The sequence below is a fragment of the Danio rerio genome, chromosome 13, assembly GCF_049306965.1.
Source record: "Danio rerio strain Tuebingen ecotype United States chromosome 13, GRCz12tu, whole genome shotgun sequence".
Classification (NCBI taxonomy): domain Eukaryota; kingdom Metazoa; phylum Chordata; class Actinopteri; order Cypriniformes; family Danionidae; genus Danio; species Danio rerio.
This window is the reverse complement of record NC_133188.1, coordinates 6,777,501-6,803,596: the sequence shown is the minus strand read 5'-3', so window position 1 is coordinate 6,803,596 and position 26,096 is coordinate 6,777,501. Positions and strand designations below refer to the sequence as shown.

At 35.5% G+C, this 26,096-nt stretch overlaps 1 protein-coding gene across 1 annotated transcript in view; it reads right to left on the bottom strand.

The window, feature by feature from the left end:
• Positions 1 to 621: 621 nt before the first annotated feature.
• csmd1a (CUB and Sushi multiple domains 1a) overlaps positions 622 to 26,096 on the bottom strand; it is a 247,713-nt gene continuing 222,238 nt past the window's right edge. Inside the window, 2 exon segments of the mRNA NM_001017855.1 lie at positions 622 to 1,268; positions 2,670 to 2,864. Of these exon segments, the coding sequence (NP_001017855.1) occupies positions 1,057 to 1,268; positions 2,670 to 2,864 (407 nt within the window). The 3' untranslated portion in view covers positions 622 to 1,056.

Below are 26,096 nucleotides of genomic sequence, written 5' to 3'. Positions count from 1 at the left end.
ATAATTTAGTCCTGAGTTTTTATTATTATTATTATTATTATTATTATTATTATTATTATTATTATTATTATTATTATTATTATTATTATTATTTTATTTTTTAATTTTTTTATTTTTTGCCAGTGAACATGAAAAGTTACATTCCAAATTAAAAGATTTTACGTGGTTAATGAGTTGCAATCCATTCCTCACACACAGCTTTCACAAGACTTTAGCCTTGGAAAAGAGTGCAGGTTTCATGTAGACTACATTTATGGCACATTTTATAGTGTTTTATATAAATTTGAGGGTTCAGAGATGTTTAGGTGTAAAAACCTCTAAATTCCACCTGAAATGTTCTTCAAAACTGAGCATTTTTATCAGTCTCATGTGTGTAGCTTCAGTAATTTCACTTTCATGGCAAAGAATATGTTCTTTTTATGGTCATTAAAATGAAATAACCCAGCATAAACACAGAAGTCTGAGAAAAATGCTTAATTTCAGACAGCACTTAGAGTTGTTTTTTTTTTTTTTTTTGCATCTGAACTGAAGTTAAATCATTACAAGAGAGATCAGAACCTACGCTGTTTTGCTTTTAACAAAAGAAGCATCGAGTATGACCCTCAAAACGAGACTAAGTAATTTTTTTTTTACATATTTTAAATATACGATCAAAATCAGTGGAAGGCTTGCAATCATTACATTTCCTCTGTTTGTTTTCATTAAAACAGCAGATGGTTATGAATATCATTCACTTGTATGATTTCTGAATGTGCAAAGAACACATTTTGATTGTGATTTACTTCCTTGGAAGTAAAAACATATTGCAATATCATATGCAAGTTTACATCAGCAATAATAGACTTTGTGATGATTCTACACAGTATGTTCACAGTAACAACAGAGATTTTGTTTGAAGTAGCAAATCATTGACCGTTCCAAGTTGTAGCCCAACATACATTATATTAAGGTGCAAAAAGTCATTCGTACTGCTAAAATTAATGTATAAACTGTCGCTGTTGCTTGACATCGTATAAACATAACAATTAATTAAAAGAGTAAAAGAGGGGATTTTACTTACCATATTGATGGTGCTTCTGTGCCACTGATCTCCAGAAAGTCATATCTGTCCTCAAGTTGGAAGTCTGTAAACACTAGGGCAATAGTGTCCCCTGGCTCAGCCAGAATACTCCATGTGCAATCCGCATTGTTCTCATACTCCGAAGGAAAGTGTGGACTTGATATAGTTCCCGTTGTTCCTCGTAATGTCCCACCACATGATCCTTCAGCTGGAGAAAATAGCACAAACGTTTTTAAAAAGATTTGCAATAGTAGAATTAGCAAAACTGTATTATATATTCAATAAAATTAAACTTTATTTCTATAGTTGCTTTACAATGTAGATTGGGTCAAAGCAGCTTAACATAGAAGTTCAAGAAAATTTAAACTGTGTCGGTACAGTTTTCTATTGGGACTATCCCATTCTCAAGTTGATAGTTGAATACTCCATACTAATACTTTAGCTCAGTGTTTCTCAACTGGTGGGTCGTGATCCAAAAAGTGGGTCGCGGGAACATTTTCAGTGGATCGCGGAATGTGTGTTAAAAAAAAAAAAAAACAACAAAAGTTACATTTTTTACTTATTTTTGCTTATATCAGACTTTTATTTTGAAATGCGTGTGTGACAACCCTACTGTTTGACATGTGAAATTTCATTTAAATATTGCAACAAATATGTCAAGCGTAAGTAAGACCCCGAATATGTATATGGATATATGGATATATTTATTGACAACAAAAAAGACTTAAAGCCTCAGTGTCATATGTAGTGAGGTGCTCTCATGAGAGCATGAAACCTCCTAAATTAAAACAACATTTAGAAACCAGAAAACATGTTTTATTAACAGTATTTGTCATTTTTACTTTGTAATATTTCTATAATTTGATCCGTTGTGTTAAATGACAACAATAAAATATTGTTTATTTGTAAGTCTTGGTGAATTTCTTATGATTTATCTGTCACTACTTGTTTATGTTAACAAATAAATACAAATTAAGTATAATTCCTAAAATTGTATTATAGTTCCTAAAAATTTGGGTCGCGGCTTGATGACCATGTAAAAATGTGGGTCCCATGGCCAAACCAGTTGAGAACCCCTGCTTTAGCTTACCTTATCTTAATACTACTGTTAGACTTATCTGATATGAATGAATGAATGAATGATTCAATGAATGAATCAATCAATCAATCAACCAATCAATCAACAAAACATTTTGCTCTTCGTATATTTGTGCTATTGCATTTATTTGTGCTAATGTTGTAAACTTGCTATGATAACACAATAATTGAATGGGGTGTTTATAATAATTTCACGACAACTTTATAATCATGATATGGACATAAAAATGAAGATGATGTTATGCATGCATTTGACAACTGTCATTAATGGCTATTCACTCAGTTATGTCATTTTAATTACAAAAGATGACATTGCTTGGGATGGCTTTGTTATGACAACTTGACATAAACAAAGATATGCATAAGTTGACATACACTCAGATCATAACACCCCATGATCCTACACAGCCTATGTTATCCTTGCATACAAACATGGTGTTGAGAATATATTCCAAAAACCCTTTTAAACTACTTTTTAACTTATTGGCCTTGTATGAATTTAGCAACTTACCTCTACAAAATGGTACTGGGAAATCCCACGATGCTCCACTTCCTGGGCTCACTATGCAGGTGAGTACTCCATGCCCCTCTAAAACATATCCCATTACACAACTGTAGCGGATCTTGTCACCAACGTTGTACCTTGTCCCATGGATAATTCCTCTGGGTATCAACCCTGGGTTTCCACATGTGTGACTTGGCAGAACTGAAACAGAAGACAAAAATCAATCAATCAATCAATCAATAAATCAATCAATCAATCAATCAAAGTCAAAATTAAGTTTTCGTGTCATGCTAGGCTTTTGATTGTCCGTATGCTTTCATTATGTTACCCAGACTCTTGAGATGTCTGTGTGAGTGGAAGTCTTCTCTATGAAGCATACATCTCTGAAGCTAGCCCAGCACTTGTACATGAAATTGTGGAGAATCCCCTACCAGTTAGTTGTGTTTCTGTGATCATGATGCAGTTTGAAGTTAAAAATTCCATGTTAACACAAATCACAACATAATTGTGCCCTGCTCTACCTTGTGAAACATTCAAACAGAATCCATACAAACCAAGTGAAAAAAAAATGTCTGCCTCTCTGTCATTAAATAAATCCGACCAACTAACCAACCATCCACTCATCCATCCATCCATCCATCCATCCATCCAACCCACCAACTATCCAACCAACCTTCCATCCAACCAAACAATCATCCAATCAACCAACCAACCAACCAACCAACCATCCAACCATCCACCCAACCAACCATGCATCCAGCAAACCAACCAACCAACCAAACAAACAAACAATCCAATCCAATCCAATCTAGATACACTTATCTGCATGTCTGCATAACTCAGATTTTAAAGTTCAGTAGATGGAAATGGCCATACTGTAAGCGTTAAACACCATTGTTTCCTTGTTATTGAGTAAATCTCAAGAACGTAAAACCCCAGTGAAAAATAAAGCTTATGAGAACAAAACATGGACTTACTACGGACACATGACTATTAATTAATACGCCCTCAAAATTTGCATGAAGTTTAAGTCAAGTTCTTTATCAGACATTTCGTAGCCAAAAAAAAAGACTGTTGCCTTATTTTTACATTTAGCTTAGCTCATATAGAATATTTACTATGTATTGGGACTTTTATTGTGAAACCGGGAGATGAAGGGTGTCCAATAAAGCCACACTTCACTGATTGCTTTCTTTGCATTGTGCATTGTGTAGAGGATAGATCTCCTTAGTGTATCCCTAATGTTATTCCCAATATGATCTGTCAGCAAAACATAAGTAAAATCAAAAGGGTGTGTATGTAGACAGACTAAGGTAAACAACACAGCTTGTTTTATCTGATCAGACTTGTTTCCAGGAAGACTCTATTGCTGCACACTCGACTCCAGGAAATCTTGTATATGTGTAAGTATTGACAGCAATATACTTCTGCTGTGTGATTACTGCCTACTTACCCTTGCTACAAAAGATATCATGTTGCAGACTGATAAAAAAAACAGTGATGAATCTACTGGAACTACATGTGTTTAATGCTTTTATTGCACACTTTGGCCTCTATTTTAACAATGTAGACACAAAGTCTAAAGCGCATGGCGCAAAAGCATTAAGGGCATGTCCGAGTTCACTTTTGCTATTTCAACGATGGAAAAATACGCTCCGGCGCATGGTTTAACAAGGTTGTGCTTATTCTCTTAATGAGTTTCGAGTATAACGTACAATAAACAATCAAAGTCTCGTCTCCCATTCCCGTTAAGAGTCAGTTGGATCGCTCCATGATGCATTTGCTATTTACATGGCAGACTTTGTAAGAGAAAAAACTGAATGCTTCTCTAGTGAGAAAACAGTTTAACAGCCAATGTAGCAGAAAGATAAAGAACGAGCCTCTTTACTTTTTCTTTATTTTACTTTAACTTGTTACTTTATTCCATTTACTGTACTCCACTTTCGTGGAATAAGGGAACGGTGTTGTACTCACTCCACTGAAGACATCCATTAGTCGACATATTTAATTTAGTTTAAGTGCAAAAACTGTAATTTAATTTAATTAAATCTAATTTCCAACAAATGAATGAATGGACAATAATAACAAAGTGTGGTCAAAAAACTGAGTTATTTATAAACACACGTCCTGTTCTTATGCCCCACATGGTGATGCATACGTTTCCAAAACCTGACAGGTGGACAAATCTAAACTTGTTTTTATTAAAACAAATATATGAATACATTTAATAAATTATACTGCTAATCATAATAACGTTATACAAATGCAAATTGTCATGATTAAACTAAAAAAAAAGCTCCCCGACATGAAGAAGACATGGACGTCATTTTTTTATATATTTATGTAGAAAATAATAATTTTGTAATATTTTAATTCTTTAATTTTATTCACATGTAAAGATGTTTGTGTATTGCTGTACATCCTTTGTATATTAAGCAATGTGTACACATTTTGGACATTCATAGGTGATCTCTGCGCTGGACTAGACCAGGTTTAAGTTGGTCAACGGCGTGGCGCCTATTTCAGTTCTTCAAAAGAGCAATACGCCAACAATATGCCTTGAAACACCTCTTTTTTAGATCAGAACACACATAAGTCAACAAAATGGTGCATATGGATTTGCTATTTAAACAACATGTCCCAAAACATGAAATTAGGATTGCGCTGGTCTCAAAATAGCAACAATTTGCGCCAATTACGTCTTGCACCTTGTAAGATAGGGCCCTTTGAAGCCAATCAGAATGTGGTATTTAGTCAAACCATGGTACAATTTAAATTCTAAAATTCCAAAATTTAATTATTACAATGCATAGATGTATACTTATTGTTTGGGTTTGTGTTATATACAATAGGCCAAACAGTTACTGGTTGTTGCCCCACTGTCACAGTTTTCTGGTTATGTATGTATGTATGTATGCATATACTGTGTGCATCTATCTATCTATCTATCTATCTATCTATCTATCTATCTATCTATCTATCTATCTATCTATCTATCTATCTATCTATCTATCTATCTATCTATCTATCTATCTGTCTATCTGTCTGTCTGTCTGTCTGTCTGTCTGTCTGTCTGTCTGTCTATCTCTCTATCTAGTCTGTGTATCTATCTAGTCTGTGTATCTATCTATCTATCTATCTATCTATCTATCTATCTATCTATCTATCTATCTATCTATCTATCTATCTATCTATCTATCTATCTATCTATCTATCTATCTATCTATCTATCTATCTATCTATCTAGTCTGTGTATCTATCTATCTATCTATCTATCTATCTATCTATCTATCTATCTATCTGTCTGTCTGTCTGTCTGTCTGTCTGTCTGTCTGTCTGTCTGTCTGTCTGTCTGTCTGTCTGTCTGTCTGTCTGTCTGTCTGTCTGTCTGTCTATCTATCTATCTCTCTATCTAGTCTGTGTATCTATCTAGTCTGTGTATCTATCTATCTATCTATCTATCTATCTATCTATCTATCTATCTATCTATCTATCTATCTATATATCTATCTATCTATCTATCTATCTATCTATCTATCTATCTATCTATCTATCTATCTATCTATCTATCTATCTATCTATCTATCTATCTATCTATCTATCTATCTATCTATCTATCTATCTATGAATGTATATAAGTGTTCCATACTCTGATACAAACATGCATATACAGTTGAAGTCAGAAGCATTAGCCCAACTGTATATTTTTTCCACAATTTCTGTTTAACGGAGAGAATATTTCTTCAACACATTTCTAAACATAATAGTTTTAAAAACTTATTTCTAATAACTGATTTATTTTATCTTTTCCATGATGACAGTAAATAATATTTTACAAGACAGTTATATACAGCTTTAACTAGGTTAACTAGGCAGTTTGGGGTAATTAGGCAAGTTATTGTATAACTGAGGTTTGTTCTGTAGACTATCAGAAAACATCTAGCTTAAAGGGGCTAATAATTTCGACCTTAAAATGGTGTTTAATAAATTAAAAACTGCTTTTATTCTAGCCAAAATAAAACAAATAAGACTTTCTTCAGAAGAAAAAATATATCAGGCATAATGTGAAAATTTCTTTTCTCTGTTAAAAATCATTTGAGAAATATTTAAAAAAAGAAAAAAATTTAAAGGGGGGCTAATAATTCTGACTTCAACTGTATATTATGAAAAACGTATTAACTAAAGTAATGAAGTAATAATACAGACTTAAGTCTACTAAATGCTATAAAAACTACTGAAATACACAATAGTGTAATTTGATTAACGTTCTTCTGAGACTCTGCTAACTTTCATAAGCTTTATGAGTCATGGGAGTGTTCTTGAAGAAGCCATTTCTATTTTTAAAGAAATCATTGTGATCCTCCGAATATGAGAGGTGCCTGGAGGAATGGGCGTAGATGTTATATAACCCCTGTGGCAACTTACACAGCTAAATCTAGAGCTGATATTTAAGAGCTGAATGTTGATTCAGATGCATTCACTGATAAAAACTGCTGCAGACTGTCTTGTAGGATTCAGTCAATTGTGGCAGATTTAGATCTTAACTGGATATGATGGTAATGATATTAATGATAATTTAACAAACATACACACATGCATACATATGTAGACACATAAAATGAGCTGACTATACCACCTGACAAAAGTCTTGTCATAGATTCCAGTCCGCATGGACCTAAGATTCTCAAAGAAATCCGTCAAGTTAGGTGAAAGAAAAATCATGGTTTGGGGTTACATTCAGTATGTGGGGTACGAGACATCTGCAGAGTGGATGGAAACCTCTACATTAAAGTTCCAGAAAGCAAAGAGGGTCAGTGTGCTCCAGGATTGGCCAGCCCAATCACCAGATATGAACATTATTGAGCATGTCTGGGGTAAGATGCAGCAGGAGGCATTGAAGATTAATCCAAAGAATCTTGATGAACTCTGGGAGTCCTGCAAGAACGCTTTCTTTGCCATTCCAGATGACTTTATTAAGTTATTTGAATCATTGCAGAGATGGATGCAGTCCCTCAAGAAAACATAAGTTATGTTATTGAGACCTGAACCACGCAATTGCTCAGCTGAACAATAAATTATGTATGTAAGGTGTGTATAAATCAAAAAAAATCTGCTAAAAAAAAAAAAATCTTAATTGAGTGAGGGTTTTTTTTCCCTTCTTTTTCCCCTCAAGCGCTCAATGAGGTCCAAGACCATCACTGGTGCTCTGACATTTCCGGCACTGATTAGTGTCTCATAAGATCAACACCTAATTGAGCCTCTCTCTTCCTGTGCTATTGAGAAAGTACTTAAGAGCTGACACTCTTGGTCTAAAACCCATTTCCTTCATCTGAACTGAAGCGACAGATGAGAAAAGCTGAAACCTCCTGGCAGGAAACAGACGCAGATCAGGAGATGAGGAGAATGGCTTACTCTTACGAAAAAGACGTTTATTCGAGCGTGTTATCAGTGTAGTTCTTTGAATCTAAAATTAACAAAGTATACTTTCTGTCTACTTTTTAAGTAATGCTTTTGAAATATACTTTGGGGTTACTTAAAATTGCACTTAAGTAGCAAAGTTGATTTATACAAAAAAAAATTGCCACTGGGATATAATTAAATCTACTGTATAACTATGTATTTTAAGTTTTTGTGTTTTTACTATTTTTATTGAGTGGACTACTTTTTGTTTAAAATAACATTAAAGTTCTAGTGAATTTAATTACGTTTTTTATGTCAGTACTATTCTTAATAATAATTATATATATATATATATATATATATATATATATATATATATATATATATATATATATATATATATATATATATATATATATATATATATATATTTATTTATTTATTTTTTTTTTATATATATATATACACAGTTGAAGTCAGAATTATTAGCCCCCGCATGGTGTTGACGAATGGCGTAACTGTAGCAAAACTTACGTGTTTTCAAACTAAAACGCATTAGTGTAAACGGGGCCTTAGGGGCTTCTCCACACCATAACTCTCCCAGATGTGAGAAAGACCTCATCGAAGAGCCTTCTTGTCCACAGTTACTCCTGTTGGACCACCAGAGTGGTCAGAATTAGCTATAAAACCTCCAACGCTAAATTGGCCTGTGTTTCAGTTTTATTATTGCCGGCAGCTAGCTCTCTGCAACTCTCACATGGTCGCCCACTGAAGCTAAGCAGGGCTGCGCCCGGTCAGTACCTGGATGGGAGACAACATGGGAAAGCTAGGTTGCTGCCGGAAGTGGTGTTAGTGAGGCCAGCAGGGGGCGCCCAACCTGCGGTCTGTGTGGGTCCTAATGCCCCAGTATAGTGACGGGGACGCTATACTGCTCAGTGAGCGCCGTCTTTCGGATGAGACGTTAAACCGAGGTCCTGACTCTCTGTGGTCGTTAAAAATCCCAGGATGTCCTTCGAAAAGAGTAGGGGTTTAACCCCGGCATCCTGGACAAATTTACTCACTGGCTTCTGTCCATCATGGCCTAATAACAATCCCCATATTCAATTGGCTTCATCACTCTGTCTCCTCTCCACCAATCAGCTGTTGTGGTGTGCGGTCTGGTGCAAAATGGCTGCTGTCGCGTCATCCAGGTGGATGCTGCACACTTGTGGTGGATAAGGAGATCCCCCCCATTGTGTAAAGCGCTTTGAGTGGCCAGAAAAGCGCTATATAAATGTAAGGAATTATTATTATCATTATCCAACCCCTGTATTTAAGTATACTACACATGTTAAGTATAACAACATCTATTCACTAGGGCTGCACTACATTCTGCAACACGTGGGCATTTCATGAACTTATTCAAAGATCTTATTTGTGTTCTTTAGTTGAGCTATCAACACAATCATACCAAGCCTCCCCCAGAGCCAGATCTCTGTGCCCACCTCCATCTGTCAGTGGGTCGCAAAGAGACAGGCAACAGATAATGAAGCTATGTAAATTCACATCCAACACCTGCACAATCAACAGCGCACTACACACAGATGTGCGATTCCCCGCACTTCTTCGCCTGCACACAAATGACTGCACATCTACAGACCAGTCAGTCAACCTCCTCAGTTTGAGGAGCACACTACGGTCATCTGCCTTATCTGGAATCAATCTGCATATAAAAGGGAGATTAAGCAGCTGGCTGTCTGGTGCTGTCATAACATCATGTAGCTGAGCACGATCCAAAAAATGCGGAGCTGATAGTTTACTCAGGAGAAACACACCAGCAGTTCCCGCTGTTCACCATCACAAACAGTACCGATGTAACTTTCAAGTGCCCTTGAATATATATATATATATATATATATATATATATATATATATATATATATATATATATATATATATATATATATATATATATATATATATATATATATTCTGACATTCTGAAATACTAGGGATGTAACGGTATCAGAATTTCACGGTACGGTAATACCTCGGTATAAATGTCACGGTACGGTATTTATTGAATCATTTACAGGAAAAAACAAAACTTATGAAAATACTCCAAAAAAGTGCCAAAAGTGTCAATGACATACAAATTAGCCATCTATCTGTAAGCTTTGAAACAGGAACTTCAATTTTAATAACAAAAAAATATTAAACCATGTAAAAAAATTAAGTTTCAATTTAGTATTGTTGAAAACTCATCACATTCAACATTTAATCACTCACTCACTTAGATAGAGATGGGTTTAAAGGAAAATTATCATATAAATATAATCTGGTAAAAGCTGGTATCTCTGGGCATTTACAATGTCCCCTGCAACAGAAAAAAACCCTCTCATTTGGGACTGAGGTTTCTGGGACAAGAGAGATATGACTTGGCCCAGGTTGACAGCAGTGGGTAACGTTGTGCATTGTCTTTCCCCCACTTGAGAGGACAAACCATGAGTGAGATAGAGATCTTATGTCTGCATCAATCTGAACAGTGTGCTGTGTTTCTGCAGTCCCCATGACTGATTATTAGTCGTATTCCCCAACTTGCAGGCACGTGCACACACAGGGCTCAACCTGTGCAGTGCACATACCCTTTTTAGTCTTGGATAGAAAGTGCCCTTCCAAAATAATCAAAAGCGCCCCCGCGACGCGACACATCCTCCGTCCCTGCTTTACAGTATGCGTGCGACAACACAGCTGATAAGAACTCGCGCGACAACACCGCTATTCAGTACGCGCGCGACAACACAGCTGATAAGAACTCGCGAGACAACACGGCTATTCAGTACGCGCGCGGCGACAACACCCGCTTTAGGGTTTTCCAGCGCTTTTTGATCCCCGCTTCTAGCAGCACACTCCATTTCCGCATTACTGGATCTGTAGCGACAACAGACCATAAGGGATTATGGCCAAGCCTGGGCTGATGGCAATTGTAGTTTCCGGTACCTCCCGTTCGCTTCATTCGCCTGAGCAAATTTTCTCAGAAGACCTATAGTTTTACCGAGTCATGCGACTACGGTAATATCGAAAAAAATTAATATTGCGGTATGACGGTATTTACAATACCGTTACATCCCTATGAAATACTATTTATTTCCTCAACATTCTGCACACAATTCCCCATAATTACAATGTGGAAAAAGAGTTTTTGAAATTGCAAATTTATTAAAAATAAAAAACCTGAAAAATCACATGTACATCAGTATTAACAGCCTTTGCTCAATACTTTGCTGATGCACCTTCGGCAGCAATTACAGCCTCAAGTCTTTTTGAATATGATCCCACAAGCTTGGCACATCTGTCTTTGGGAGTTTTTGCCCATTCCTCCTTGCAGTACCTCTCAAGCTCTATCAGGTTGGATGGGAAGTGATAGTGTACAGCCATTTGCAGATCTCTCCAGAAATGTTCAATAGGATTTAGGTCTGGGCTCTGGCTGGGCCACTCAAGTACACTCACCGAGTTGTTGTAAAGCCACTCTATTGCTATTTTGGGCGGTGTGTTTTGGGTCATTGTCCTGCTGGAAGATGAACCGTCGCCCCCGTCTGAAGTTAAGAGCACTCTGAAGCAGGCTATCATTCAGGATGTCTCTGTACATTGCTGCATTCATCTTACCCTCTATCCTAAATAGTCTTCCAGTTCCTGCTGCTGTAAAACATCCACACAGCATGATGCTGCCGCCACCATGCTTCATTGTAGGGATGGTATTAGCCCGGTGATGAGCTTTGCCTGGTTTTCTCCAAAGGTAACGCCTGTCATTCAATCTAAAGAGTAAAATTTTAGTCTCATCAGACCAGAGAACTTTGTTTCTTATAGTCTGAGAGTCCTTCAGATGCCTTTTGGTAAGTTCCAGGCGGGGAGTGGCTTCCATCTGGCCACTCTACCATACAGGCCTCATTAGTGGATTGCTGCACAGATGGTTGTCCTTCTGTAAGTTTCTTCTCTCTCCACAGAAGAATGCTGGAGCTCAGACAGAGTGACCATCGGGTTATTGATCACCTCCCTGACTAAGGTCCTTCTCCCCCGATCACTCAGCTTAGATGGCCGGCCAGCTCTAGGAGGATTCCCGGTGGTTCCAAACATCTTCCACTTACGAATGTTGAAGGCCACTGTGCTCACTGGAACTTTCAGAGCAGCAGAATTTTTTTCTGTAACCTTCCCCAGCCTTCTCCATAACAAAATGCAACTGTGCATATCCCTCTGTTTTGTACTGGTGGTAAAACCTGGCTCATAGTTTGCACAGCTTTATCATCAGAATAAATGTGTTTTAGTTGTGTTTAACCTATGCTTCTTGGGTTTAGCAATTTGCAACAACATAGAATAGCAATGCAATATTGTGTTGTAGTTGGTGTTTAAAAAATAGTGTATGACATTTGCAATGTGAATTGCAATGTGAATTAGTTCAAGGTGCCTGAACCTGTTAAAGGTTTTGCAGAATGAGTGGTTCATTTCAAAAATGGGTTTAGGCAATTGAGAATTTGGTTCACACGATGGGGTTTAGTCTCTCACAATTGAGCAAATCTTTAATAGACAGTGCCTACTTAAAATTGTTTCGATTTACAACAAGGGTATTGGGTTATTTCAAAGAACGGTTCTCTAACATATTTGCTATTCATATATTTCCCAGAAGGATAGAAATCAGAAACCAATATGTTGGTGATACAGTGTGAAAAAAATCGAGAGTATATTTTAACAGTGGATCACCAAATAACCTGATTAGCATTTTGGTTCATTGAATCCCCCCTTTAAATCAAGCCATGGTGGGTAATTTCCTGTTAATTACTGCAGCCGGTGTTCTAAAGCGTAATAGCTGTTGTTTTGATACACCACACACTCCTATAGCCACCACATGCCCATTCTAGCAATGCATTCCCATCGCGTCTGCTATGGCTGAATTGAAGGTGAGTGCAGGCTATTAATGCAGTGCAGTTGCATGGTATCTGATTGGCCGACAACAATTTTTCAGATGAATAGTGACAAGGGTTTGACAAGGGAATATGACAAGGGTTTGCATGTTCTTCTGGTGTCAGCATTGCTGTCCTTTGCATATTCTTGTTTTCACTATACCCAGCATAAAATCTGTGCCAAACTCGATTTGAAGATAAATCAGTTAAAAATCAGAATGCAGATTAACAGGATTTACACGAGGATGCTACATTGTTAAAGCACATAGAAACAGTTTGCCATTTGTAACCTATTGCTTGTTATTTTTATTCACTTGCTCTTTTCAGGGGGGGTGTTGTTTTGCTGTTGTTTGCAAGTTTCTAGTGAAGCAATCAAAATTATTTGATGAAGAGATATGGAGCTTCCTAGAACTTTTTCTATTTCATTTATAACAAATTGTAGATGAAAAAAAAATCTGCATAAACTTTTAAACCACACTATAAAACCCCCATATCTGTACATATGCTACACTTTGATCATTACTTTAAAGGTTTATAGCTAAAGCTAGCTTTTTGCTGATATTTCTTTATTGCACACACACTCATACACACATATGACGGTAAACGAATACAGTTGAAGTCAGAATTATTAGCCCCCCTGAATTATTCACCCCCCAGTTTATTTTTTCCCCAATTTCTGTTTAATAGAGAAAAGATTTAACACATTTCTAAACATAATAGTTTTAATAACTCATCTCTAATAACTGATTTGTTTTATCTTTGCCATGATGACAGTACATAATATTTGACTAGATATTTTTCAAGTCACTTCTATACAGCTTAAAGTGACATTTAAAGGCTTAACTAGGTTAATTAGGGTAACTAGGCAGGTTAGGGTAATTAGGCAAGTAATTGTATAATGATGGTTTGTTCTGTAGACTGTTGAAAAAAATATATAGCATTAAGAAGCTAACAATTTTGACCTTAAAATGGGTTTTAAAAAACTAAAACTGCTTTTATTCTGGCCAAAATAAAACAAATAAGAATTTCTCCAGAAGAAAAAATATTATCTGACATACCATGAAAATTTCTTTGCGCTGTTCAACATCATTTGAGAAATATATAAAAAGAAAAGAAAATTCCAAAGAAAGGCTAACAATTCTGACTTCAACTGTAGATATACAGTTTGTTTTCATTTTATGAAGGAATGGTAATTAGCTTGCCTTATCGGATGGTCTAACACTGGGAATGCAGTGGCACGAAAATAAAAACATTTCAGGAAGGCAGAAAGATGTTTGAAATCAAATCCATATACACAAGATTATGATATGCTGTGAACACACTTAACATGATATATTATTTCCTCCATTAACTTGCTTGAATATTGTTTATTTGCATTAGCAAGCAAGCTGAAATTCATCTAGCACATGTGCTGTGCATGTACAATGTAAAACAATATCTGTAAGCAAGCAGTTTCCTGTATTTTGTGATTCATGTTTTTATTTTCCCCCATTTATTTTTACGTTTGAACTGCATTATGGCACCTTGAGCTTTCTTTCAACATTGGTTAACCTTGAAAAGTTCGAAAAAGTGATTTTTATCTCATACATCTCTGCAGTGATTCAAATAACTTATTAATAAAGTCATCTGGAATGGCAAAGAAAGCATTCTTGCAGGACTCCTAAAGTTCATCAAGATTCTTTGGATTCATCCTCAATGCCTCCTCCATCTAACCCCAGACATGCACAATAATATTTAGTTCTGGGGACTGGGCTGGCCAATCCTGAAACTTTGAGGAAACTTTCAGAAAAGGTTAAAAAAGTGACTTTTATTATTTTTAATAGTTTAATGTAATACATTGTCTGGATTGATGCTGTGTATTACATAACAAAACATTTACAGTGCATTTTCTGTTCTTTTACAGACTTATTTCCGTATATTCATCCATTCATTCATTTTCTTTTGATGCTTAGTCCCTTTATTAATCAGGGGTTGCCAATAAACTGCCAACTTATCCAGCATATGTTTTACGCAGAGGTTGTCCTTTCTAGCAGCAAGCCATCACTGTATTTTCCTATGTATTATTTTTTATACATTGTATTGTTTTAAACTACTAAAATATCAATAAAACTTCCTTTGTTAAGTTGTAGAGTTAAATTCAATATCCCATAATGCAATTCACAACCATAAATAAACACAAGTAATGCGAGTAATGTAATAATACTACTTTTGTAAGTAGCAAGTATCGCATTAAAGAAATAAAGTAATTTAAAGAAATAGTAATGATAGTTGAGTTACTTTTTAAAACATGTAATTTAAGTTACTTTTTAGTTAAATTAATTAGCTTTAAAAGATTTGCTAAATTAAAAACGAAACCCGCACTCAATGAGGAAACGCTATACACAGGAACAGGCAGAAACAAAGATGGCAGAGCCTTAGATTTCTGCGATGGAAGTACTGTTCTTAAGCCGTCACTGCACATGACATTTTGATACGACTGCCGGAATACGCCCCCTTGTGGCAGTAGCAAAGACTTTTCAGTTTTGTCGTGCACCATAGGAAAAAGTTGATTGTCGCGGTGTTCAAAATAACAGCCTTACATAAAATAACAGTCGTACATAAATGTACCGTTTTAAGAAGGAGGCGTGGCACCCAACCCCACCCCTAAACCCAACCGTCATTGGGTGATGAGCAAATCGTACTAAATTGTATGAATCAGATCGTACGAATTCATACGAATTAGCCAATAAATCAAAAAGTTACGAATTGCCGTGAGATTAATCGGAACTCAACGCAGTTTCCATACTACTCTCCATTGGAAAAAAAATGAATTCGGGTCTGTCGCTTGTCGAATAGATTAATTCTAAAAAATGTAGCCCTGTATACATTTCTAGAGATTGCGAATTATGTAGCCAAAAGTATTTAGGGCTGCATTTCGTCTTTAAAATAAATGCCACCGGGCGGTATGACAGCGTTTCTTGTACGTTGGTGGACTTGAGACGCAGAGAGGAGTTAACCACGACAAAGCGGTTCGAGTCCGAAGAAGAACGGTACCAGAAAGTAAGACAAAAACAAAAGCCAAGAAATAAAATTAAGTAAATAACAGCGTGAGAATGTGGTAACATTTGAAAATATGATAAAAATCAGACGAGGGCTTTTCTTTTTCTGGATTGTTTTTGAAAACACTGTCGGTTGGGTATAGAAAAGTGGGTCTAAGCGCCTCCGATGGATTTATTCGAAAACAGCAAGAGTGAATGGCACTCGTGAGGGAAATTTGAGATTCCAAATGATCTCAAGATCTCATGTACTGTATATAGTACATTTGTTTTTAGAATGAGCCTGTTTTCAGCATGAGCTTGGGTGGACAGTTATTTTATGTAACTAGTTAGACAAAAAGTAGAAAAGTAGCAAACACATTGCTATACACTTTCATTAAAATGTATATACGGCATGTATAGCTCTGGGTAAGGACATTGTCAGAAGATTGTTTAAAGAAATGGAGGTTATACTGTGTCTCATTATTTGCAGAGCTCCTTTGTTTTTAAGTTCTGAAAGAGATCAAGCCTCAGGCAGGTATGAAAAGGTAGTGCAAAAGTAACTCAAAAGTAACGTAATGCATTACCATAAAAAGTAACTACTTAACTACTTATGCTAACCGCTTAACATATTATTTTTGGGCGGCGGGGAGGGACTGTGATTCAAAGCCACACCCCCTGAAATCACAACAGCAGACAGACAACCCACTAGTTCATGTAATTTAGTTAGTGCCAGCGCCGTGCAGGAATTACATTTATTACTTAGCCACACTTACATGCTATTTCAGAGCCAATATTCAGAGTAGCATGGTAAACAGTATAGGAAGGCTATCATTGTTAAAAAATGATCCAATGTGAATATAAAAACAACATCAGCTCAATAAAGCAGGCTAGGCGGAATAGCGCTATTTACTGGTGTTTTTTTGTTAAACTAAATATAAATCTACATTATCGATGCTGTCAAAGGACCTTATGAAACTGAGAATAATCACATCAATCTTTCACCAGGAGATTTCAGTGGCTGAACAACACGTCTGTGCATATAAGTCATTCATAACAACACAATCTAACATAAGCTTAGCCTGACTAAGTTTTAAAACAACATTACCTATCTAACCGTGATAGCAGCCCGCAGCTTACTCGCGCGCATGCGTTTGTGATGCAGACGGGCACACGCTATTGGCGGATCTGCTTGAACAGATGTGCAGAAGTCAGAATCTAAATATGCTGACTGACAGTCTGACCTGCTTATTGGAATTATGGGAGATGTCGGTCCGACTCTATATAATTGGATGAACATTTTATAGCTTTATGCTTTACCCAGAATATAAAAATACAAATGAACACATTTAGATCATTTACTGTAATCATTACTATTGGACTATGAAGAGACTTTCAACCAGCACAACAAAAAATGTTTCTGAAGACAATCACCTACTGCACCTTTAACATTACTTGTTACTTTTTAACTCAATATTGTAACGCACCACTTTCAAAAGTAACTTTCCCCAACACTGAACATGAATCACTTGAGAAACTGTTAATTAACAGATTTTTGTTTCTTTTTTTAACAGTTTGTGCAGATTCTTTGTTGCTTACATTATGACTTAAATTCTTTTAACCTTTCCAAACTTTCTTTGAAAACTTTCTTTTTTTTACTGCTCTACTTTTTCTTTCTAATATGGGGTTGACATGCCTTAATAATTGAACATCTTTGACATCTTTCAAAGCAAGATAAAAAAACAAAACAACTTTTCCTTCGAAATCAAAGCTTTGGACAATACCTGTGAGACACACAATGTCAAACACTGTTTCTGTATCGTTTTTTAATAGTCAAATAAAAAGTAGCTGGTATGAGTGTAAGCCTGTGGTGACTCACTCTTTTTCATGCACCAGCGGAGATGAAGAAAATGATCTTGGACTTTTTTACCACTGCAATGCACAGGTGACCTGTCCCTGTACTATTAAATGATTCACAATTCAAAATGGGAGGTTTTTCTGTCAAAACCACATACTTAGAAAGTGCCTCCGTCTTCTTCTACTGTCATTATTATGCGATGAAAAAGCTTTAGCTTTTAAGTAAGACGTATGATGTGCCATATCAGGATTAAACGTCACCTGCAAATACATTAAACTCTTTTTTACAAGTCAGGTACACGATAAAAAATATCCATAAATCAGCAGTTTTCCATATCTTATGATTCATGTTTTCTTTTTTTTATTATTTATGCTTATTTTATGGGACCTTGATCTTTCTTCCAACAACTTTAAACCTCGAAAAGTTCGAAACAGTGACTTTTAAAAACATTTTAATAATTTAATGTGATATACTATTTGGGTTATTGCTGTGTATTATGATATAAAAACCTTGTAATAAACTGTCAGTGCAATTTCTGTTATTTTTATACGTTGCTTCTATACGTTTTTCTATATTTCTATATGTCTGAATGTTATTTCATTCATGTAGTTAAACTGTAGAGTTGAATTTTCAACATCAAAAGTTGACAGAGCAGAGATTAGCATCCCATAATGCAATTCACAACTGTGAATAAACGTTAAACACTTGTGAATCACGCAAACCGTTAATTAACAGCTTTTTTTCTGGCTTAGCCACGTACATTTATATAAAACTGTATGCACAAACAAATACATGAAATGCTTAAGCATGCTAATGTGAAATGCAAACTGATGCAGCTAATGTTAATAGGAGGGAGGAGTGTTTAGCCATCTCATTCATTCATTCACTCATTCGAACATAATTTGGGAAATATTTAAAAAAGAAAAAAAATTCAAAGAGGGGCTTATAATTCTGACTTCAACTTCAACTATATTGAATACTAATGTGATATATTTTAATAATATGATGTATTGTTGATATTTTATTTAATTATTATATATAAATATCATCTTTTTTTTTTTTGCTACTACTACTATTTACTGTGTGTACTGTTTTGTTTTTTGTTTTTTTTTATATATGTATGTTACTTTTTATGTAAACTTTATAACTGCTTTGGCAATACATTTGTAACAATTGTCATGCCAATAAAGCAATTATTGAATTGAATTGAATTGAGAGAGGGAGAGAGAGTCGGCAACAATGGTGTAGTGGTTAATGTGTTGACACATGGCACTTCAGTGTTCGTTCAGTGCACGCTTTCCTGTCTATACTCTCTACTGTCTTGTCAATTAAAGGTGAAAACCCACAAAAAGAATTCTTTTTAAAAATTGAGGTAAATAATGATTATTATTATTATTATTATTATTATTATTATTATTATTATTATTTGCATCAACCCAAGTGAGCTGCTTTAATATTGAGCCCTATTAAACTCGACGCAAATAGGCACAAGACGTGTTTGATGTGATTTGTTACTATTTTCAGACCAGTGCAACATTCATTTTCATGTTTTGTGCCACGTTGTTTAAATACCAAATCCATTTGCGCCACTTTGTGGACTCCAGTGCCTTTTTTTTTTTTTAGTTTATTCATGACAACCTGCATTAGTATAATGTTATTATTATTAGCAGAATTATATATATATATATATATAAATTTTTTTTAATAAAAACAAGTTTAGATTGGTCCACCTGTCGGGTTTTGGAAATGTACTGTATGCGTCATCATATGGGGAACAAGAATAGGACGAGTGTTTGGATATAACTTTTTTTACCACACTTCATTATTACTGTTCATTTATTCATTAGAAATAGTTTTAAAACAAATCTTTATGAAAAAAAAAGAAAGTAAAGAGGTTCTCACGCTGCATTAAGTCCAGATATCCAGATTGCTTTATGCTGGAATGTTGTGCATCACGTGTTGTTAGCACACAGTGTTACAATGTAACCTGCTTAGCTAATGTTTACGTTTGTAAAATTTTAACATTTTGCTAATAAAAGAAACACATGCAAACTTGATTTTTAACTGGATTTTCTGGATTTTTATAGGCAAATATGTATCTCATTTCAGAGACTACTACTGTCCTCCAAAGGTTAAATTTTCATTTTCTGCATTATATTAAGAGAAACTTCAAGACTTAGGCCATACTCATACTAGGTACAGTTGCCTCGAACCAGGCCAAAGCACGCTTGTCCACCCTCCCGTCTCCCCCAACGGCCCGCGCTCACACCACAAACGGGCCTCGGCACACTTACGTCATCGCTGCTGCGCTGTTCAGTGAGAAGCGCTCTCTCACTCAGCAGCACAGTGGAGATTTCTCTAGTTATATCGTTTCAGTCGTTTGTTATGCAGTGACATGCAGTCAAATGATTCGCCACACAGTCCTTAGGGATGCGGGGACACGCAGTCAGATATTTCGCCGAACAGATCCGCCACTTTTGGCGCTCATTTGGCGCGTTTTGCTCTCACACACAAGCGTACCGTGCCAAAGCCCAAGTGAACCGCGCTCAGGCACACCTCTTCCAACCGGGCCAGCGCTGGCCAAGTGAACCGTGCTTGAGCCCGATTCAGCGCACTCACACTTCTCAAACGATCCGGGAAACGGGCTTAGGCACGGTACAGATGGCATAGTGTGAGTAGGCCCGTAAATAAAATTATTTGTGTTTTCCATCAAGCCAAGCTGGAGCGCTGAACTATAATTGGGTAAACTGGTAGTGGGCAGGTTATAGAGACCATAACAAAGACAGACTTTTCTGACATGGAATGCACAGTTTCAAAGGAGAATAACTGACTTTAGCATTGTTTTTTAGATAAACAAATATGCTACCTTAGTTAAATATCTGCTAAACATTATGGTATTTATATGATTTAACATAGTCAAAAAAACAAACTTCCCAGAGATGGGTTGCGGGCGTAAAAACTTGCTGGATAAGTTGGCGGTTCATTCCGCTGTGGCGACCCCGGATTAATAAAGGGACTAAGCCGACAAGAAAATGAATGAATGAATGAAAAAACAGACATACAGCGTATTCAAATACTCAAGCCCTTTTACGTGGCCTGGATTTTTATTAAGACCAATCTTTTTATTCTTTTATCAGCAGAATTAAAAATGCTTAAAAAATTATGTTAATGACCATTTCGCTGTAGTGTTATCATTATTCCTGTGGTCAGAACTTGGATATTGTTTTATAAATCTACTTAAAGCATAAAATAAACATTAATGAATCTTGCTTCTCATAAAATCAACAAATGAGTGTTTCGGTTGCAGTAAAACATCAATAAAAAAGGGCTGTAAACAACATGTAATGCAGCATTGCATTTACATCAGGCAAGTCATTACGTGTCCACAGCTCATTTGTTTGCTGTAGAGCTATTTAAGCTAAAAAGCATTTATCTGAATATTTGCACTATTAGCCTATATATTCACAATGTATCACTTAACTGTTAGTGCAGTTTTAATTATATAATGTACAGTATATGTTTAAATGATTCTGTCATTAAACAATGTAATGAAAACAACATGTCGCTCTTTGACCAAAAATCTGTGACTCTTCAGCTGTCTCCCTTCATAAATATTTTACAGTTTAAAACAGTTATAACCTTTATTAGAAATCAGTTTCCTTTTGAAAAAACAATTATAATTGTATTTTTATTGTTTTGTTTTTTTCAGCAAAATGAATAAAAACTACCATAAAAAGAAATTTCGACTAATGCACGCGTGCAGTGCTGTGGATAAACATGAATCACACCAATAAAAGGCAAATAACTTGCATTTCTATGTTAACCACCCATGCACGTAATTACCATAGAAACATAAGTTGTTTGCTCTTTATTTTCTAAATAATTGTAAAATAGGATTTTTGTTCTTTAAAACTAGCCACAATTAAATTGTTGCTGCATAGGCTACTTTATTTTGAATTATTTAAAGTAACTGTGTTATTTTTTATAACAGTAAAATGATAGTTTATTTTAAATAGGGCTGTTTTTCAGAAAAAAAGAAGAGTTTATTTACCAGAATTTAAATAAATTGTCCTTTAATCATTTATGGACTTGCTTATTTCTGAGTTGTGCATGGACATAAATAAAGGTTTTGTTTGAATCTTTATTATATATATAATACAATAATAATATATTATATAACATATAATTTTTTTTTTGTTTGTAATTGTTTACCCCAAATTTAGCATGAATTTAATTGTATTATATTTTTATTTTGATGACTAAAATATTTTAATAAATACTCAATTATGTACTCAATTATATAAATAAATAAACAAATATATATATATATATATATATATATATATATATATATATATATATATATATATATATATATATATATATATATATATACACACACACACACACACACACACACACACACACACACACATACATACATACATACATACATACACACACACACACGCACCCCCTAAAGTGCAAATCATCTCAGACTGGTTTCTTGAACATGACAATGAGTTCACTCTACTCAAATGGCCTCCACAGTCACCAGATCTCAATCCAATAGAGCACCTTTGGGATGTGGTGGAACAGGAGATTCGCATTATGAATGTGCAGCCGACAAATCTACAGCAACCGCATGATGCTATCATGTCAACATAGACCAAAATCTATATTTCTAGGAATATTTCTAGTACCTTGTTGAATCCATGCCATGAAGGATCAAGGCAGTTCTGAAGGCAAAAGCGGGTCCAACCCAGTTCTAGTAAGGTGTACCTAATAAAGTGGCCGGTGAGTGAATAATGAGGCTTGTTCTCTGTTTAAATCTAAATCTACACCTCTTTAAATACAACTAATTTAATTCATATAACAACCTTTAGTTTAACCATTTAATATTGTCCTTTTTTACCACATCCTGTCCCAAATCCCCATGGTTATACATTTATCTGATTGTGCTGTTACTTCCAACACTAATAACCTCATACAGCATGACAGGATTAAGAGGCTCACCAAAAGAGTGTATACAAATATATAGCGTTCAAAAGACACTATAAGTGGGTCACAGTAACTGGATCTGTTGATCTTTCATAACATTTTTCTTCACGATTGATTCTTAGATGCATCAGATTTCTCTTTGAAGCCTCTCTTTGAAGATTTAAGCGCTATAGGAATTCTTTATCACAACGACCTTGCCCTACAGTAAAGCACCTGAGATTTTTTTTAATCCTCCTAGTACCTTTATTACGTTTACATCGTAATTTACTTCAACATCTGTCTCAAGTTAGTTACTTATTGTCTTGTTTATTTAAAGGGCACCTATTTTACCCCTTTTATAAGATGCAAAGTAATCCTTTAGTGTCTCCGGAACGTGTGTGTAAAGTTTCAGCTAAAAATACCCATCAGATTACTTACTATAGCCTCCAGAATCTGCCCATTTTGATGTCTGAGTAAACTGTAGCTGTTTTTGTACACTCTCAGAAAAAAATGGTTTAATGTTGTACAAGAGGAGGTGCAAACCCTTGTACCTGGGTGTGAGGTTTACGAACCAGGAAAGCTCGTAGTGGGTTCTCCAAGTATATAAAAGAAAAGAGAGAAAACCTCAAAAATGATGGCACAACTCGCTTATATAACGTGTAAAGTGATGGTTTATTTACAGTGAACGAGAGTGAAAACCAAAATAACCCAAAACCCAGCAAAGCAGCAAAACAAACAAAAAGAAAAGAACAAATAAGTGAAGTTTATTCATAAACTAATTTCGAGAGGAGCACGTGATTATGATTGAACACGGCTGGTTCTGCATTAGCATGCATGATCCACCAATCAGGCCATTCCTAACCCACTATAAACAGGGTCTCTGCAGATATCATAATGTCAAATATAAGACCTTTTAAGACCTTTTTAAGACCATTAAGTATTAAATTTAAGACCTATATCGCAATATCAAAAACACGCGAGAGAAAATGTAAAAGCATAAAATTAGGGGTAAAATAAAGTTATTTAAAGATAACAGTACTAAAGTCAGGTTAAATGCACCATTGAACTACAGAAAAAAGAAACAGCTTAATGCAGATTTATACTTTCACCTGGCACCGCATCGCACAACTCACAAAACGGATTAAGGCTTTTATACTTGACACGTCCACCATTGAGATATTTTTTTTTTTAAATGACAGGGGGCGCTCCAAAAAAACAGAAAGTATAATCAGACGAATAAAAAGATAATCATTATCATTGAAGATGTTTTGGGGGCCTCTTTTTTGTTGTTTTAACAAACTTATCCCTCATAGTTTTTCCAAAGTTTTACAAAAAACTTTCCTACTTTCCCATGGCTGTTGCAATTTCTAGCCAATAATTATTGGTCATTCTGGCAAGCAGAAATGTAACTGTGATAGAAAATAGGTAAAAACTTGATTAGGAATAATAGCCTACTGTACTATTCACTCTTCAAATAAATCCCACTATCCATCCCATTTCATCACTAAAATAAAGTGAACTAGTGTCTGCTGTACAGTGTTTTGTAAAGTACAGTATAGTACTTCAATTACTCTGTTGTGGTAATACTATAGTTGCTATGGTAACACAACAAGTGTATTAAAAACTATTAAGAACAAACTACCCAGTGCTTTAGGTTTTTTTTTTTTTTTTTTTTTTTACAATATAGGGTATATTTTTCTACTATTCAACACACTTTACTGTAGTAAAACATTTTATTCAACATTTTATATAACATTTTCATTTTATCAGTTCACTATTCTTAATACTACAGTATCCTGAAGCATCTCTGGAAAAGCACGAAAGGAGTCCGACGGAGCGAGAGCAGATCATTCGCACGTGAGCAGCCAGTGTTTTGAGAGCTCGTAAGCAGTTTTGTCCATGAACAAAGGAAACCGGCGCGTGAGCAGAGATTCTCTCTCTCCTATTACAGCGCTCCCGACTTGCGACATTTGTCAGTGAAATAACTGCATACTCTGCCAGCCGAAATCATGTCGCGTGCACTCAAAGCGAACTTCCCAAACACAGCGATGATGTCACATTCGCCGTGCGCACTGAGTTTAATATCAGAAAGCTGATTGGCTATTGCAAGTTGACTTTTTTGTAGTTGTAATACAATTGGACTAGTGAAATAAAGAACTACAACACCCCAAAAACCAAGCAACAACAACAAAAAGAATTTAAATGAGCATTAGATGTAGCATTACATGGACATCGCAAAAATAAGACCTGTGCAAAAATATTTGAGACCTAGAACAGCGAATTTAAGACTTTTTAAAGCCGTAAATTTAGATTTTTTAATTTAAGACTTTTTAATACTTTTCAAGACCCCGCGGGGACCCTGTATAAAGAGCCAGGGTTTTTCACTACAGTCATCTTCGATTTGAAGAATCCCCCTTCCACCCCTACCTTTTCACCTTTCCCTCCATAGAGCAGCACGGTGGCCCAGTGACTAGCACTGTCGCCTCACAGCAAGAACGTCACCGGTTCTAGTCCTTTAACAGGCCGGTGGTCATTTCTGTGTGTAGTCAGGGGCGCAACTACACATTTACTGAGGGGTATGCGGGTTCAAATTTTGTGTGATCCCTCTTATTTTGGCAAACTAATAATTAAATTAATTAATTAATAATAAATGAAGACAAATTTTCAGATTAACCTTATAACTTTTGACATTATGTATGATTTGACAGTTTATTTTGATAAAAATAAAAACAAATCTAAACAGTTACATCTACATGAACACTTTAGGCTGTGTGACTGCATGTTATTGTGTTAAATGATTTTGAATTAAACAATAACAATGTTATATTTGTATAAAATGCAAAATAATGTTTTTTTAACAAAATATATTTATTTATTTTTATTATTTAAAACTTTTAATAAGGATAATTTTAAAAATAGTTTTGGCACAATGGCGCCCCCGCATGTGTGGCGCCCCTATGCGCCGCATATACTGCATACCCCCTTTTTGCGCCACTGTGTGTAGTTTGCATGTTCTTCCCGTGCTTGCGTAGGTTTTCCCGGGTCCTCCGGTTTCCTTCCACATTCCAAAAACATGCACAACAAATAAATTGATAAATCTAAACTTTGCAATACAGGTAATCTCATAATGCAACATAACTTTTAATAGCATTTATCAGCTCTTATCCAGAGGGAGTTGTCGAGATCTACCTGAGCTCAAGGCTCCCCTCTCTTCCTCCAAACGGGAGGGAGCCCAGGGCTCAAGAAC